This window comes from Mustelus asterias, chromosome 2 (assembly GCF_964213995.1).
Source record: "Mustelus asterias chromosome 2, sMusAst1.hap1.1, whole genome shotgun sequence".
Classification (NCBI taxonomy): domain Eukaryota; kingdom Metazoa; phylum Chordata; class Chondrichthyes; order Carcharhiniformes; family Triakidae; genus Mustelus; species Mustelus asterias.
The window spans coordinates 74,205,207-74,222,813 of NC_135802.1; the positions used below are offsets into that span (position 1 = coordinate 74,205,207).

General features: G+C 41.3%; 1 protein-coding gene across 5 annotated transcripts in view; it reads left to right on the forward strand.

Annotated features, from left to right (window-relative positions):
• The window catches only part of invs (inversin), a 241,063-nt gene that overhangs the window by 199,036 nt on the left and 24,420 nt on the right, over positions 1-17,607 (forward strand). For 3 of the 5 annotated variants that reach the window (XM_078237213.1, XM_078237206.1, XM_078237231.1), the window contains exons 16-17: positions 430-665; positions 965-1,045. In XM_078237213.1, the coding sequence (XP_078093339.1) occupies positions 430-665; positions 965-1,045 (317 nt within the window). Of the gene's footprint in view, positions 1-429; positions 666-964; positions 1,046-11,224; positions 11,290-17,607 lie in introns of those variants that run through there. The other 2 variants (XM_078237241.1, XM_078237221.1) reach the window with 2 other exon arrangements.

A 17,607-nucleotide genomic window follows, 5' to 3' on the forward strand; every position in this document is an offset into this window, starting at 1 on the left:
CATGGCTAATCCATCTAACCTACACATCTTTGAAGGTTAAGAGGAAATTTAGCTGTTTGCTTTACTATAATAAGTAAATTCATGTATTGTAGACAGCACATAAGAGTAATATCTAGCTTAAAGCATCTGAGCCATGTGGAAATATTAACCTTGAGATTGTTGAGGAAAGAAGTTATGATGTTTAGATGTGGAAAGTTGTATAAACAGTTTACATTTAACTATATTATGCAGAGGGTGATGAACATATGAAATGAACTGCCAAGGGGGGAAGACAGTGCGGAATGAAATACAAGAGAATTAGACATTTTTGGAGGGAGTGGGAAAGTAGAATATTTGTGTTTGGTACCAGCCAGATGGACTGCAGAGGCTTTTCTTGCTGTGTATTTTCCTATGTTCATAGAAGTGTTAGTATTGTACTTACATTTGTAGTTACAGGACACGTAAAGGCCTACTGCTGCTCCTTCACTGGAGGCTTCAGAATGGGGACAATGTTGACAAGATGTGGAAACAGGAGGTGGTAGCCTTAACCATTCAACTAGCCTGGAGGAAGTATCTCAATGGCAATATCCTGAATGTCATTTCCAACAAGAGCAGCCAAACGTACAACAACAGGAGCTCCTGTGTCAGGACTGCTAAGCAGCACTCAGTGTTAAAGCAAATATATGGTAATTTACTTTCAACAATATCGTCTTAATAAGGTTCATTTATGCATGGAATGGGAAGAAGGATTAAAAAGGACAGATTGAATCTCGTTAAAGTATTATCATCTCTCCAATTGGAGGATGAATAAAGTCCTGAAAATTAAACAACTAATAACTACAAGCAGGCACATTGATCTTATGCCATGCATAAATTATAATGTACCTGAGTAAAGAGGTTAATTATTATAATGTGGTAGTCGCTATTTGTAGAATTTGTGAGGCTTGCAGAAGGAATTAATTATTTATTTATGTTTAATTGTCAGGGAAATCTCAGGAAGAAAAAGGATACAATTCACAACAATCATTGCCATTTAAGAAAGATCATAACTCTGTCCAGAAAACCTGTAAGTACAAAAAGATGTTTTGTGTTCCGGATACAATAATGTTGCCAAAGCTTAGTTGAGGTCTCGCCACCATTTCTTTTTAAGTATTCAGAGGTGTGCAAATGTGTGTATATTTTTTTAAATGCGGATATTAAATTTAATTAAAATTTGCGGCGTATATCACTGTTTATCAATTTTCTTTAAGCATTAGACATCCCAAGGTATTGCTCATGCTAAATTAATCAATAAGCTTTTTAATAATGGCAGGAGTGTTCAAAAAGAGAACTTGCATTGATGTAGAGCCTTTCATAACCTTGATATACCAAAGTACTTTGCAGCCTATACAGATGTAGTCAGTATTCTAAGAACTTGCCTGTCTTGTTTTGAATAGTGGCATGGGATTTTTTAATGTCCAGCTTGGAGGAGAGTTTAATATCTCGCGAAAGGTAACATTGCCGACATGAGTCCATGATACAGCAGTCCAGATTATTTGCATAGATCTCGGGGGGGAGGGGGGGGGGGGGCGTGCGTGCGTTTTATGGAGTCCATGAGACTTAATTAGGCATGCTGCGAAATTTCAATTTCCCAACAGTGGGTTGAGATGCAGCAATAACGTCCATGGCATATTTCTGGTGTGTCAGGCCTCACACCGGCCTGTGGCAGGTTCATACTTGTAATGCATTTGTGCACCATGAATGCACATTACTGTAAAAAAACTAAATAAAATTATATCCTACCTTCAAGATAAAGACAGCAAACATCACACAATTGTTTAAAGATGGCATGCACCTGTCAGCTTTGTACAGTTGCATGTAAGGTCGGCGGCTTTCCTCGTTTAACTTCACAGCACGGGAGGGGAGCAGGAGAATGGACTCTTGAATGGAGGCTCAGGATCGATAAGGGTGAGTCAGTTGTGGGGGTGGGGTGGGGATTGTGGAGTTGGGTCAGCAGCATGGAGGAGTGAAGTGGGAAGGGCCTGGTTGTGTGGGGACAGTCAGTCAAGGTAAGAAACTGAGCCTGAAGCGTGGTGTCTGTATTGTCCAAATGTGGGTCCTTAGGGTGTTGGCTGACAAAGTCCATACAGGCTTTTGAGTTCACAGACCACATTTTAATTATCCGTGCTAAGAATGATCTTGGACAATATGATGCATAGAAGGGAGGGCCAGCTGAGCCTGCAAATTGATGTTTGCCACTCACATGAACATTCAATAAAGAGTGAACAAGGAAACATAATATTGTTTCTTCCAGAACATGTCTCCTTCTGCCTTGTAACCATCAATGCGTACCAACTAGGAGGTATGCCAGTACGTTTTTCTCTGTGACTAATTAAAATGGACATAAGGACAAGGGACTTGGATAAGTTAAGTGAGTGAGCAAAAATCTGGCAAATGGAGTATAATGTGGAGAAATGTGAAATTGGTTATTTTGACAAGATAAGTGAAAAAAGCTTATTATCTAAATGGCGAGAGATTATATAGAACTCTGAGATTCAAAGGTATCTGGGTGTCCTTCTCCATGAATCACAAGAAGCTGGTGTGCATATATAGCAAATAACCAAGAAAGCTAATAGAATGTTCTGTTTATTGTAAGGGAATTGAATACAAAAGTAGGGAGGTTATGCTTCAATTGAACAGATGTCACATACTTGCATAACAGGAGAAGCACAAATATGTGTTAGTGTGAAGGCACGAGTTCCAAGGTTCCAGCAGTTGGCAGGTCTGATGAGGGTCTGAGGTTTGCACTGAGTTGATGGTAGACAGCACAGGCTCTTGCCTGCAGTCACTATGCTAGTCAAACTGGAACAGCCAGAGTTAAATTCCAACAGATGTTATCACAGTGCAGGTTGGGGGAGAGATCGTGTGAACTCCCACCTCAAAGTTGGATATGTTACACAGGTTGTATATTCCCGAGGCTGATATCAATAGGTGTGAACTAGCAGCCTCATTAGCACAAATCCTGTAATGGCTGCTAAATCTCATGAGAGGCCAAAAATGGGATTTGCGCTGGTGAAATTTCCAATTGCGATCTTCCCAGCCACCCTCCAATGACATGATCAGATTCACGCCCAGTAAGGGCACAAACCTGATTTGCATGAATTTGTTCCATTATAATATACTTTGCGGGAATAACATCATATCATCTGCCTTCAACGAATCTTCCCACCCACCAGCCGTGATGCCACACCAGTGTGAATCACTAATGCTCTTTAAAAACGAGAACCAGGCGCCATGACCGCCAAGGGGGAGGCATGAGGTAATCACCAGGGATGCCAAGAGGACAGAAACAAGTGAGCAGCCCCAGGGGATGGTGTAGGAGACAGAGTGGGGGGCAGCTGTCGGGTCACTGGCTTTACTTGTTAAGGCCACTGCTGAAGGAATATGAGAGCCTCCTCTCTGTGGTATAGGATATGGGGTTGCCGTCACTGGATGGATGCTTGACACATAGCTGGGGGTGGGATTTGATCATTGCCATGCAGCCTGGCCAGATGGGCAAGATGGATGAAACCCCACAAGACACTCGGGGCGGGGGGGTGGGTGGTCTGGATCTACCTGAGGATTAGCAAATCAGCAAGTTAAAGTATGGAGGGATGAACTTTCTGAAATCTCCAGCTTGGTTCAGCAGGGTGCCTTTTAGTACTGTTTCTCCCTGAAGGAGGAACCAATTGTGCCCAGTTTGTATCCTGAGCTTCATGCTCGTTCCACTAATTGGCCCTCAGGACTTGAGCCTTTGCACTATTATCTCACCACAGTTTAAAATATAAGGCTAAAACTCAGCCTTAAGTGTCAGGGTTGTTAGCTGGTGGCTCAGTATTATATATTTGAAAGGGTTGCAGGTTGCATATGAGTTGATCACATGATTAGATGGTGATGTCGTTGGGGTGTTTGCAGAAGCTGCTATTTTACTTTCTGTACATTGCGGAGAACATCGCATTCAATAAAACCTGTTATGTATTTTGAATCTACGTGTGTAAATCACATTTTCTTCCTCCTGTTGAAATCCACAATCCCTAAAACAGTTAGGATGTTACAGGAAGAAAATTGGCGATGATTTGTTTGAGATTTTGTTTCATCGACAACATCAAGAAAAGATCCTAAGAAGAAAAATATTGTGGGTCCGCACACTTCGAATGTTTAGAAGGCTGGGGAGAAGCAGCAACAGGATCAAAGATTAACCTTCTGAAAGATCATGCAGTTGTCTCCAGTGTGAGGTGATTCCCAGACTGATGGCCAGCAGCTCATCAGCGTGGGCAAGGGCAAATGCAAGGGACCACCCTGTTCTGGAGATGGGAGTGTGCTTGATGTGTGTGTAAGCGCTGCAAGCGATGTTCCTTGCAAGCAATGTTCCTGAACTGGCTGCCCCCAGGTTAACATGGCCAAAGGGTCAGGGGATGGTAATGATGAGTCGGTGGAATGCAAATCTCTCTCTCTCGCTCTCTAATCCCTTGCGGGATCATTAACGATTTGGAGATGGAGGCAGTGGAGCTCACAGTGATCCTGATCACAGCATTGGAGGAGGAGAGGCAGCAGCAGCAGCAGCAATGTCCAGCAGCACTGATGATGGAGCCTCAAAATGAAGTTCAGGAAGCCGCAGGCTAGGATCAACGGCTGGAGGCTGCACCAGTCATGGAAGGAACTCTAAGGTGATGAAGACGTCCTCAGGCGTCACTTGGAGCTCCTTCATAAGCTAATAGATAGCATTTGCCACTGGAACTCCAGTTCACAAAGGAGATGATGAGGCACCTCTGTCATGTCCTGCCAGACTTGGCACCAGAATTTTCACAGCTAACAGGCAGGAATGCAGACATCGATTACTGGATCTGCCACAAATCACCATGCCAGTGGTGATCTTCAGGTCTGCTGGGGCAAGAAGGGACAGTCCAGCCAAAACACCCCTATCCCAGTGGGGAGTGACGAGGTCAACCCATTGCACCCAGCCTAAGCCCGCCCAACCCGCAGGACCTTTTGAGGGACCCTTCTGCAGCCTGGCAGCAGCAGCAGGGGCACATGGCCAGTGGAACAACCTCCTCAAGCCCCCATGGGCCTAAGGTGCCAGGCCAGGGTATCAATGCATGGGGACAAGGGGCAGTGCACTGTTGACACAGTCAAGCTACTTGGCCTGAAGGGAGACTGAGTGGGTTGGGGGGGTCTGAGAGGGAAGAGGGGGCTGGGTGGAGGGTCTTGGGGAAAGGATGGAATAACAAATTTTAAAAGCATGGTGGACATCTGCTGAAAGCATGTGGTGAAAAAGCTTCAGCTGACCAGGAAGCTGCTGAGGTCTACCTGGATGAATTTTCCATGATAATATTGAAAAACGGTCTGATAGTAGAGCAAATGTACAATGCTGATAAGACCTCATTATTTGGAGCTATTTTCCCAGAAAGACCTAAGTAACAGTGGATGAGACGGCACCAATGGGATTCAAAGCTTCTAAGGAATGGCTTAACTTAATTATTCTGATAGAAACATAGAAAAACTACAGCACAAAACAGGCCCTTCGGCCCCACAAGTTGTGCCGAACATATCTCTGTTCAAATATTCAAATGCAGCAGGTACCCACAGGTGTAAATTGTTTGTCATTGGTAAAATTCAAAATCCTAGGTCTTTTAAGAGGAGCAGAGTTTGCCCTGTTGTTTATAAGGCCAGTAAGTGTGCATGGGTGACTAGACCAATTTTCCTTGGTTGGTATGAGAACCATTTTGTCCCTGATGTCAGGGCTCATTGTCAGCCTGGGATTTGCATAATTCCAAAAATAATCCACTGTGAAATATGACCTATGGTGTGCTGTGAAGATCTTGACCAATGTGGCCCAAGATATTTTGATACATGGATGGCACAACTTGTGGCCAGTTACCAAGTTCCTAAACCTTTAACCTGCATAGCCTGTTCCTGACTTCTCTCCGGTTGAGATGTGAAATAATAAAATGATAAAGCAATGAAGATTTAAATAAAACAGTAAAATTAACTAAAGCTTTGAAAATCTTTTATTTCTCATTGTTGTTTTCATGTTTTACGAATACATCTTGCAGGACACAAAAACTGTAAAATCACCAAATCTGAAACATGTCAGATCATGAGCATTTGAGATACCGGTCCGGTACCTGCATAAATTCTTCTTCTAGATCATTCTTGCCAATTTGATTGCCCCAGTCTATATGAAGATTCAAGTCTCCCATTATTATTACATATCCTTAGTTACAGGATTTCTATAGATTTCTTATTCGATATTCTGCCCAACGGTCCAAATACCAATAAGGGGTCCATAAGGCAAAGGATTGTCACAGTATATATCTCTTTAGAGTTTTATTTCCATAAAACAATTATAGGCTCAGAGGATATTTAGCATAATAGTACCAGGGATGAGGAACTTTATTGGAGAGTCTAGAGAAATTGGGATTGTTCACTTGAGAGCAAAGTAAGTTAAAGGAAGATTTCATAGAGGTGATCAAAATTATGTAGACGCGGATAAACTGTTTCCCACTAATAAGAGGGTCAGTAATCATAGGACATGGATTTAAATTATTGGCAAAGAACCTGGGAGAGATTAGGAAATTGTTTTGTTTCACACAGCTTTCTGATCTCAATTACACTGCCTGGTAGGATAGGGGAAGCAGATTCAATTGTAACTTTCAAGACGGAATTGGATAAATCCTTTAAGGGTCAAATAATTGGAGAATCTTAAGTCTTTCTTGCTGCATTGCACATTGTTAGAGCTACAGTACACTGTGCTATTGACAAGTAAATTTTAGCCTGTTTTTACAGTCTTGGACTTCGCAGGTAGATTTTTCTTGGAGTTAGCGCTCATTTCCTGGGCACAGCTTTGAAGAAAATCAGATGTTGCCTCCTGGAATCTGTTGAGCACTGGTTGCTTTATCCTTCTTTCTAAGTGTAACATGTACACTCCTGGGGTCATTTCTTATTTTGAGTTTAGTTTATTTATCAGTGTCATAAGTAGGCTTACATAAGCACTGCAATGAAGTTACTGTGAAAATCCCTTAGTCGCCACACTCAAGTGCCTGTTCGGGTACATTGAGAGAAAATTTAACATGGTTAATGCACCTAACCAACATGTTTTTCCGACTGTGGAAGGAAACCGGAGCACCCGGAGTAAACCTACGCAGTCACGAGGAGAACATGTAGACTCCGCACAGTGACCCAAGCTGGGAATCGAATCCGGGTCCCTGGCGCTGTGAGACAGCAGTGCTAACCACCATGCCACCATGAGTTGTTTAATAGGATAAAGGCAAGTTACAGAAAAATGTTGTATTTGATGAAGGAATCTGGTGAAAGCAAGCATACTCTTAAAATTAGAGCTGTGCTATTTACAATTGAAATAAAGAAGTAATTTTTAACACAAAGGGCAGTGGGAAGCTCCAGTTCTCTTCAAGAAGGCTGTGGATGCTTGATCAAATTATACAGTGAAGACTGAAATCAATTGTTGGCTTAGGGTATCGAGCAATATGGAACAAAAGCAGATAAATTAATTTGAGGTATCAGCCATGATCTAATAGAATGATGGAACATGCTGGAGGGCTGAATAGCCTGCTCTCATTCCAATGTGAATGAGTGATTAACTGTATTCTTTGGAAGCACTATGGCATTGAACAGAAAAAAATTGTGCTTTAAAAACTTAAACTATAACATTTATTTCTTCGTTGGTCATGTAACAGATGGTGCAGGAGTCCTAAAGAGGAGTATAATGTATCCATTATTTTTAAAATTGTAGTTCTTGTCTGTCTGAGAAGGCTTTTTGAGCTACATTGGAATCCTAGCACCAGTGCCAGAAAGACAACCTCCTGGTTCAGTCAAAATGAATATTTCACATGTGCAGTGTCTGTTTCATCAACAAAGTATATATGTTCTATTTCCTTGCAAACTATTCGTAAGGCTGCTGAGTTGAATAATGCTTATTCACTGACAAAATCTCTAACTATTACAAAATGGCCAATTTGATGCTACTATTTGAACTGGTCTGAAAATTATTACAAAGACACCGAGGGACTGCCTAAGACAAAAAAGAATTAGAGACATCGCTGCAGGATGACCTAGATTGGGACCTGAATATTGAAGGGTATGTGACATTTAGGAAGAACAGGAAGCTAGGAAATGGTGGAGGGGTGACTCTATTAATGAAAAATGATATTAGCACAATAAAGAGGGATAAATAAGTTCAGGAAACCAGAATGTAGAAGCACTTCGAGTAGAGATGTGAAATGATAAAGGCAAGAAGCCACTTGTGGGAATGGTGTACCCTAGCAGTAACCACACAGTAGGGCAGGGTATCAAAGAAGAGATACTAGGAGCTTGTCAGACAGGTATGGCAATTATCATGGAGGATTTTAGTCTTCAGATTGATTGGAAAATCAATTGGCAAAATTAACCTATATGAGGAATTCATAGCATATTTTTGGGATAGTTTCTTAGAACAGCATATTCTGGAGCCAACCAGAGAGCAGGTTATACCGGACTTGGTATTGTGCAACATGGTAGAATTCATTAATGACTTCATAGTGAAGGCAGCAGTGATCATAATCTGATTAAATTTTCCATTCAGTTTGAGGCAGAGAAGAGTGGACCTAAGACTTGAATAAGGGCAAATACGAGGGCATGAAAGAGCTAGCTAAAGTGAACTAGCAATTTAGATTAAGGTGAATAGAGAGGCAGCGACATACATTTAAAGGGATAAGGGCCTGAGAACTAGGAGCAGGAGTAGGTATTTCATCCCCTCAAGCCTGCTCTGTCATCAATGTGATCATGGCTGATCTCAGAATATTTCAGAATACACAAAATATATAGTTTGCAACAAGAAAGAAAAGCCCAAGGGGAGGACCCACCATCTGTCATTAATTAAAAAGTTAAAGATCATAACAAACTTGAAGAAAATGTATATAACTGCCTGAAGGTGGGAGACAGGTCAGAATATCAGACAGAATATAAAAAACAGCAAAGAATGACTAAAAGATAGAAGTAGTTGTAAGAACAGGAATTGGAAGGGAGGGAGGAACTCAAGAAAATTACAATCACCTGGGAAGTGATGAATTTTTTACATTAGAATCATAGAATCCCTACATTGCAGAAGGAGGTCATTCGGCCCATCGAGTCTGTACCGACTGGGCCCTATTCCCACAACCCCACACATTTACCCTGCTAATTGACTAGGGTCAATTTAGCATAGGCAATCAACCTAACCTGCACATCTTTGGACTGCATTATCTTCCGACCTGTCTCCACCTTTGCCCAATTATATGCTTTTTCTTTAAGTTTGATACGATCTTTAACTTTTTTAATTAATCACCGCTGGTGGATCTTGGATATAAGCCTTGCTTGTCAGCTTTCCCCATAAGATAACTGCCCTGTTCAATTCACCTACCATCTCCTTTCCATTATGAACTTCCCGGACTCTCTCTCTGTAGGACCAATGCTCACTTTGTTAACTCTCTTTTTTAAATAGCTATTGGAACTCTTGCCATCTGTCTTTATATTTCTAGCTAATATTCTCTCGTGCTCCAACTTTTCCCTCATTTTTTAGCATTCTTTGCGCGAGTTTACAAGAGTAAAAGGTGACTTGATTGAAACATACAAGATCGTGAGGGTTCTCAACGGGGTGGATGTGGAAAGGATGTTTCCTTTTGTAGGAGCATCTAGAACTATGGGTTACTGTTTAAAAATAAGAGGGTGCCCATTTTAAGATGGAGCTGAGAAGAAATTTTTTCTCTCAGTCATGAATCTTTAGAACTCTCTTGTTCAAAGTGCAGTGGAAGCATAGTCTTTGACTATTTTTAAGGCAGAGATGGATTCTTGATAAACAAGGGGTGAAATGTTATCAGGCATAGGTGTGGGAATGTAGAGTTGGTTGCAATCAGGTCAGCCATGATCTTATTAAATGACAGAGCAGGCTCGCATTTACAAACCTACTCCTTCTCCTAATTCGTATGTTCGTATGCACTATGCTTTCCTCTTATAACTCTTGATACTATTAAATCACTTTCTTGACCATTTATAAGCCTTTCTTTGGGGTAGTGTTCAAACTTTTAGCTCCGTCATTTGGCAAAGAGAAAGAAACTATTGTTTCCTAATTGCTGTGCCCTTCAATCATGAACATTTGTGAAAAGACAGTATTGTGGAAATAGAGAAACTATCTTGCGCAGGGAAAGAGATTGCTTCAAAGTCAGTCTGTTGTAGCTGAGCTAGTCTTTTTTTTAAAGAAAAAAACATGGAAGCAAGTTAAGTAATTCTGCACTCCCACCAAAGATTCTAAAACACCCAACATTGTGCTTTTGAAACTATTACATTGAACACTATGCAGATTTTGCTTGTGTGGTTTGCTGGTATGATGCCAGTGTTCACTGTCATTACTCCAGTAACACTGACAGCAACATTGGTAGTGTGATATTCTCAGACTAAAGTGGAAAACCAGAAGTTGTCATCGGTGAATTTATATTTCTCCAGATGGTGCACTGTTGAGGTCCCCCAGACTGCAATCAGTAGAAAATCTTATGAATTGACGAGAACTTTAACCTACACTGGTAATCTAACTAAAAACCCTTGAAAAAGTTATACCTTGTCAAATGAGGTGTAACTGGATTTTTAACAACAAACTTAACTTCATGGCCCTCACTAACCCTTAAAAGTTAATTTTATATTTGTACAATGCCCAGTTTCTCCACTATGATTGTAAAAGAAATTCCATGTATTTTTAAATAATCATTTCCTAAAGTTTGTTTCTATTGATATTTTAGTTTCTATTTAAATCCAATCAATCATTTAATGTAACTGTCTGAAAATTTGATTTAAAAGTGAGGGATATGAATGTACTTTTAACTTCTTGGTTTGCTGTGTGTGAATATTTCAATGTGATTGGCTGTCCGCCTGCTTCCTGTCTTCACTGCTGCCGCAAGCCAAAAAACCTGCTTGACTCGGTACCAGATTAAAACTGTCATTGGAAATGGGGAAAATGACACCACAAAGATCACTAGATCTTTATGGGGAGTTTTCTTTAAGGTCAATTACTTTACCAATGACTGCAAAATCCATCCCTACAAAAATACCATGCACATTTTTGACTTTGGGAAGACCTGATCAAAGTGATCCACAATGAGATTTTGGGGTCATGATAAGATGCAAGTAGTAGTTGCTGTGGAGCTCAGACTAATTTCTATTAGATGCGAGGCCCCTTTCAATCCTCATTTTTTTTTTCTGTTAGTGGGAGCGGCCAAAAGGACTTCTCTCTGAGGCCCGATTACTGCTGTAAAAAATTCCTGTGAACAGGTAGGTGCTTGTTTGTGTAATAGTGACCCAAATTTTCAAACCCATAGCTCATTTTTCTAAATTCAATTTTTATTCATTCAGGGGATATATCTCCAGGTATAAACGCATGAAGTAGTCTGCAGCATTCAATAACAACAGCTTGCTTTCCTATCACGTGTATAACATAGAAAAATGTCGATATATGTAAACAGAATAAATCCAGTCTACTTTGCAGCATCTTCAATAAGTACCACTGCCAAACATGGTTAGACCACAACTGATAGGTCACAACAGTGTCCAGTTCTTGCCAATGAAATATAAGAAGATGTTCAAGCATTGAGACAGCAAAGAAAAGTCACAAAATTAATTCCAGTGTTATGAGGAAGGACAGGAGAAACATGTGCCTTGAAGGAGCGTGTCTGAGGAGAGATATAAGGCCCGATTTTACCATTTTCATTCTAAGTGCTGAATCTGGGCGTAATGCAGATCTGACTTAGAAATCTGCTTTCAGGCGCCCCCAGACGCACTCAGCCTGAAGAAAACATCTCCAGTCCCATTCGCGCTGTGGGCGGGGCTTAGCACGGCTGAAACGATTGGAGCTCTGAACTGCGCATGCGTAGTTGTAAAAAAAATTTGAAAAAGCGCGCCCGTGTCAGATCGCTCCCGGGCTGCAGAAAGCGGAGAAAGCGGCCCGGGAGCAACAAGCCCCCACAGACATCACTGTCCCCCTTATCTACCCACACACATCACTGTCCCCCTTATCCACCCCCCCCCCCCCCCCCACTACCCACGCACATCACTGTCCCCCTTATCCACCCCCCCACTACCTGGACCGATCGCCACCCCTGCTCCCCTCCCCCCACCGATCGCCCGCAGAGTGGCAGCGGACCCCCCTGCCCCCACCAGAGAACCATCTGATTTCTCCCCCCCCCCCGGAGATCCATCTGCCCCCCCCCCCCCCCCCACAGACAACGATGTGGCCTCACTCATCTCTCCCTTCTCCCCCCCTCCCCCTGCCGCCTCCTCCTCCTCCCCCCACCAACCAGACAACAATCTGGCCTCACTCCCCTCCCCCTGCAACCAGAGAATGATCTGACCCGCCTCCCTCCCCCCCCACCACCACCACTGATCTGAGTCAGAGAGCTGTTGGAAGCACTGAACGTGCTCTTCAGCAGCTGGAGCGCCAGTTTCAGACTTTTATTCAGCAGTTCCATTACGGCGCGGTTCCGGATTGGCGAACGCGGTGGTAAAGGTGGAAATGCTGATAAAGTTGGGCGGGCAGTTCATTAATTCAATTTAAATGCATGCAAATGTATTTAAATCACCGTTGCACCCGTTTTGGGTGCGAATCGAATCGCCGCCATTCCCGGGTTTCGGTAAAGTGGCAATCTGCGCAGGCGCGGATTGCGATAATAGCCTTACACCCGACTTTACCACGTTTTCACGCCCAAAAACGGGCGTGACGCAATGGTAAAATCGGGCCCATAGAGGTAAACATAGTATTCAAAGGTCAGGAAAAGATAAGTCTGGAAACCTGCTTTAAATTATGAGAGTAAATCTAGAAGCCTATGGTCAAACTAGCAGAAGGAAAATTTAGGAATGATGTAAGGATTTCAGGAGTAGTGGAACCAACAACTGTGGAATAACATAAGAAACAATTAGATGGTAAAATGGGGAGAATTTGGGATCATTCAGGATGAATGAGCTACAATGGACCAAATGGTCCCACTAATCCATAGACATCTTATCACAAGCCTCTTTCCCTTCCTGCTCAAAAGTTATCCTGTCCTCCAACTCCCAAATGTTTAGTGCGTGCGGTGAGGATGAAGGAAGTTCTAGAACTTGACGTGTTGAGGTTGATTTTGCAAAACAATTATAAACTATTAAGAAGATTGTAATATTGCAGGAATGCAGCATAAAAATCATAAGAGGCCTAGCAGACCAGTTCACAGTTCTCCAGGAAGCCATTTGCTGAAACTTGTGAAATGTTCATTATTTAAGATGTCCCTTGTGACTCTACTTTCCCTGCAGTTATGAAAGTGACAAAATTGTCAGCACATAGTTATTCCAATTATTTGGGTCTTGGACATTTAAAGATGTATTATGTCCAGCGGACTTGAGAGATGATTGGTACACTGTTTTGGAAGTTTTTTAGGTTCATCTGTTTCCACAGATATGCAGATAGACATTTGGAGAGCTATTGCTGACTTCATGGTGTTAAATCTGATCAACAGCACTCAATTGGGTGCCCACAGTCAGTTTTATTATCTACGTTGGTTGCAAAACATTTTAGGGTGAGATTCTTCAGCTTTTCCTGCCGGTGATATCTTCTGGTCCCACTCAGCATGAAAAGTTCAAAACTGGTGTCTGTACTGGTGACATCTGCCAAAATGAGATTCAGTTGAAGAGAACACAGGCAACTCTTCTTTGTTAAAAAAAATTGGAGCTTAGGGAATTATTGGCTTCCTTTAAGGAGAAGTGAGCAGCTCCTTTCAACTATAGTTGCGGGTGACAGCATGAAGTCTGTTTGAAAAGTTCAAGGCTGTCATTGAGAATGCCCAAGACAATTCCTGATGAAGTGAGCAAAGGCAGGTCATAGTCATAGAGTGTTAGTCATAGAGGTTTACAGCACGGAAACAGGTCCTTCAGCCCAACTTGTCCATGCTGCCCTTTTTTAACCACTAAGCTAGTTCCAATTGCTCAATCCATTTAGCTCAATCCCTCTATACCCATTTTACCCATGTAACTGCCTAAATGCTTTTTAAAAGACAAAATTGTACCCGCCTCTACTACTACCTCTGGTAGCTCGTTCCAGACACTCACCATTCTCTGTGAAAAAATTGCCCCTCTGGACCATTTTGCATCTCTCCCCTCTCACCTTAAACCTATGTCCTTTAGTTTTAGACTCCCCTATCTTTGGGCAAAGTGTTGACTGTATACCTTATCGATGCCCCTCATTATTTTATAGACCTCTATAAGATCACCCCTAAGCCTCCTCCGCTCCAGGGAAAAAAGTCCCAGTCAATCCAGCCTCTCCTTATAACTCAAACCATCAAGTCCCGGTAGCATCCTAGTAAATCTTTTCTGCACTCTTTCTAGTTTAATAATATCCTTTCCATAATAACTGTGTAATATTCTTTCTATATAACTGTACACAGTATTCCAAGTCTGGCCTTACCAATGTCTTGTACAACTTCAATAAGACATCCCAACTCCTGTATTCAATGTTCTGACCAATGAAACCAAGCATGCCGAATGCCTTCTTCAACACCCTGTCCACCTGTGACACCACTTTCAAGGAGCTATGAACCTATACTTCTAGATCTCTTTGTTCTATAACTCTCCCCAACGCCCTACCATTAACTGAATAAGCCCCGCCCTGGTTTGATCTACCAAAATGCATCACCTCGCAATTTTCTGAATCAAACTCCATCTGCCATTCGTCAGCCCACTGGCCCAAATGATCAAGATCATGTTGCAATCCTAGATAATCTTCTTCACTGTCCACTATGCCGCCAATCTTGGTGTCATCTGCAAACTTACTAACCATGCCTCCTATATTCTCATCTAAATCATTAATATAAATGACAAATAACAGTGGACCCAGCACTGATCCCTGAGGCACACCACTGGTCACAGACCTCCAGTTTGAAAAACAACCCTCTACAACCACCCTCTGTCTTCTGTCATCAAACCAATTTTGTATCCAATTGGCGACCTCACCTTGGATCCTGTGAAATTTAACCTTGTGCAACAACCTACCTTGCAGTACCTTCTCAAAGGCCTTGCTAAAGTCCATGTAGACCATGTTGACTGCACTGCCATCACCTTGGTTACCCCTTCACATTGGTCTTTAATTCTTACTCTGATCTTTGTGTGAAGAAACACAAAAGAAAACAGAGAACCTGTGTAGCAATTTATGTATCAGACATTTTAAAGTTTACATAGTACCTAATATGATAGCCTTAACAAAACTGGTATTGACATCTTTACAATTTCACCGAAAGTGTGTCGTTGAGATGAATTGACTTGGAACAAGTCGTGTTTGAAACGTTTTATGATGTTTCAAACTTGATATGTGATTTATTGCATGGATGATATTTTTTGCAGTATAACTTGTAACAGTTCAGTACTTTTGTGAAATAGTTATAACAGCAAATATATTTTACTGCAGACTGCTGCTCCAACTGACTCGATAAGGCATTCGTAGTTAGTTATGTTAGAGGTGGTATTGAATTGAGGCTCTACTGATTTACTGAACATTGTCACATGCCAAAGTAAAAATAATTCAATTAAGTGAGCATGGCAATATTATTTTACAGGTACTTTATTACTCTTATCCTATACTGCTGGTGTTGATGGTCAACAAGCAAGTACTGTTAATTGTTAGTTCACTTTTTTGCCTCAGTATATGAACTGGGCTTGTTTGTACCATTTTCTTATTACACATTCAGTGTTTTGCATAGTAACGTTTTGATATATTGATTCGGTCGGGCTTTAAATATTCAATTTAAATGGTTAGCGAAACATTCAATAACAATTGGTTTGCACAGTACTAGATAATATAAAGGGCAGTCTAATGTGATCTGCCCAGCACCAAACTGTCATACCCTTCAGGTGTTAATAACACTACTAACAAAAGACCAAAGGGAAGCTGCATATTGTATTTGATAGCAGATGCCATTTATACAGCAATTAGATTTTCTCATTTCTGCTGAACGGTTCCAAAAGCCTCCGGGTATCCTGGAAATCTGCTTCCCTTTGCTATTCAGCTGTTACTGTCACTAGGGATGAAATATATTCCCTTGATGCACTGGGCCAACAAATCAGGTTAGTTGATTCATAAGTTCCAATTTATGATTAATTATTACTTTTCATGTGTCGGGGCTGCAGGGAAGGGAGGTCATCCAACTATTTGTTTTAAATGGGAAGTGTTTTAAGTGTGTGTAACTGAACGCAGCAAAATGAAACTTGTAACATATTTATTCATCACGTAGGAGGTGGCACCTTGACACCTTTCTCTTTGCTGGCTGAATTCACTATAGACAGGTTACCTGCCAAAAAATGTCCCCAGGTTAATAGATTAGACAGTGTATTTTATTTCAAAACGCTGCAATCGAGTGCCTGAAATAACATGAAACATTTCTACTGGGAAACCTGCTCCTATTTATTGATGGGCAAATAGAAGAAAACAATATTTACCCAACGTGTATGTAAAAAATTGCAATATAAAAAATGGAGTTTCTCTGCTACATGATTGTGCTGAGCAGCTGTTTCATACACGCTGTGATTGCTACAAAATTGAACACCTATGTGTTTATTCCAGACTTACTTTGTCATTAATTAATCTTTATGACTCACATTTTGAGCAATTTAAACTTTTGCCCTGACAAAAGTAAACTCAGAATCATAGACCATAGAATTACATTTCATAGAAGGAGGTAATTTGGTTCATCCTGTCAAGACTGGATCTTTAAAAGAAGTATCCAGTTAGTCTCATTTCCCTATGTACGGTTCCTTTTCAAATACATATTCCTTTTTTTTTAAAGTTACTATTGAATCTGGTTCCATGCTTTCAGGCAGCTCATTCCAAACCATAATTATTCACTGCATAAAAGAATTCTCCTCTGATTCAATTGTCAGTTATCTTTAATCTGTACCCTCTGGTTATTGACCCTCCTCCCATTGGGAACAGTTTTTCCTTGTTTACACTATTAAAACCTTCATACTTTTGAAGATCTCTTAACCTTCTATGCGCTAAGGAGAATAATCTCAGCTTCACCAGTCTCCCCTCATAACTGCAATTCGGTTGCATTTAAAATTTCAAATACCAAAATATAGTCAACATGATCTCAGTTTCACAAAATTCATATCATCTGGCAGTTTAAGGGCCGAATTTTATGTTGCTCAGCAATGGATAGAAGGCCGACCTGGAAGAGCATGGACCGCCAACTCCTTTGAAAGCTTTTGAAGAACATAAAATAATGCATTTAGCAGTCAATTAACAATCTCCTGGCAGGAAGCCAGTTAACTATATGTAAGAAGGGTGGGTGGTGTGCCCAATCAGCAATCAGATGGTGGGACATCTGTGGACTGAGGCGCGGAAGCCATGAACTGGAGGCCAGTCAAGGCCGCCTCTTTAAAAGCACCCCTAACATGATACTATAGCAGCTGCACTAGAATTCATCATTTGAAGGCTGAAGTTGCTTTGAGGAAGAATTTAAAACCATGAACTATTGCAGAACTTGGTTTTAAATGTGAATGGCTATTCTGCTAGATTTGCAGCATTCAGAACCTTTGCCAGGGAGGAAAGGACATTTTAAATGCAGATGATTCATT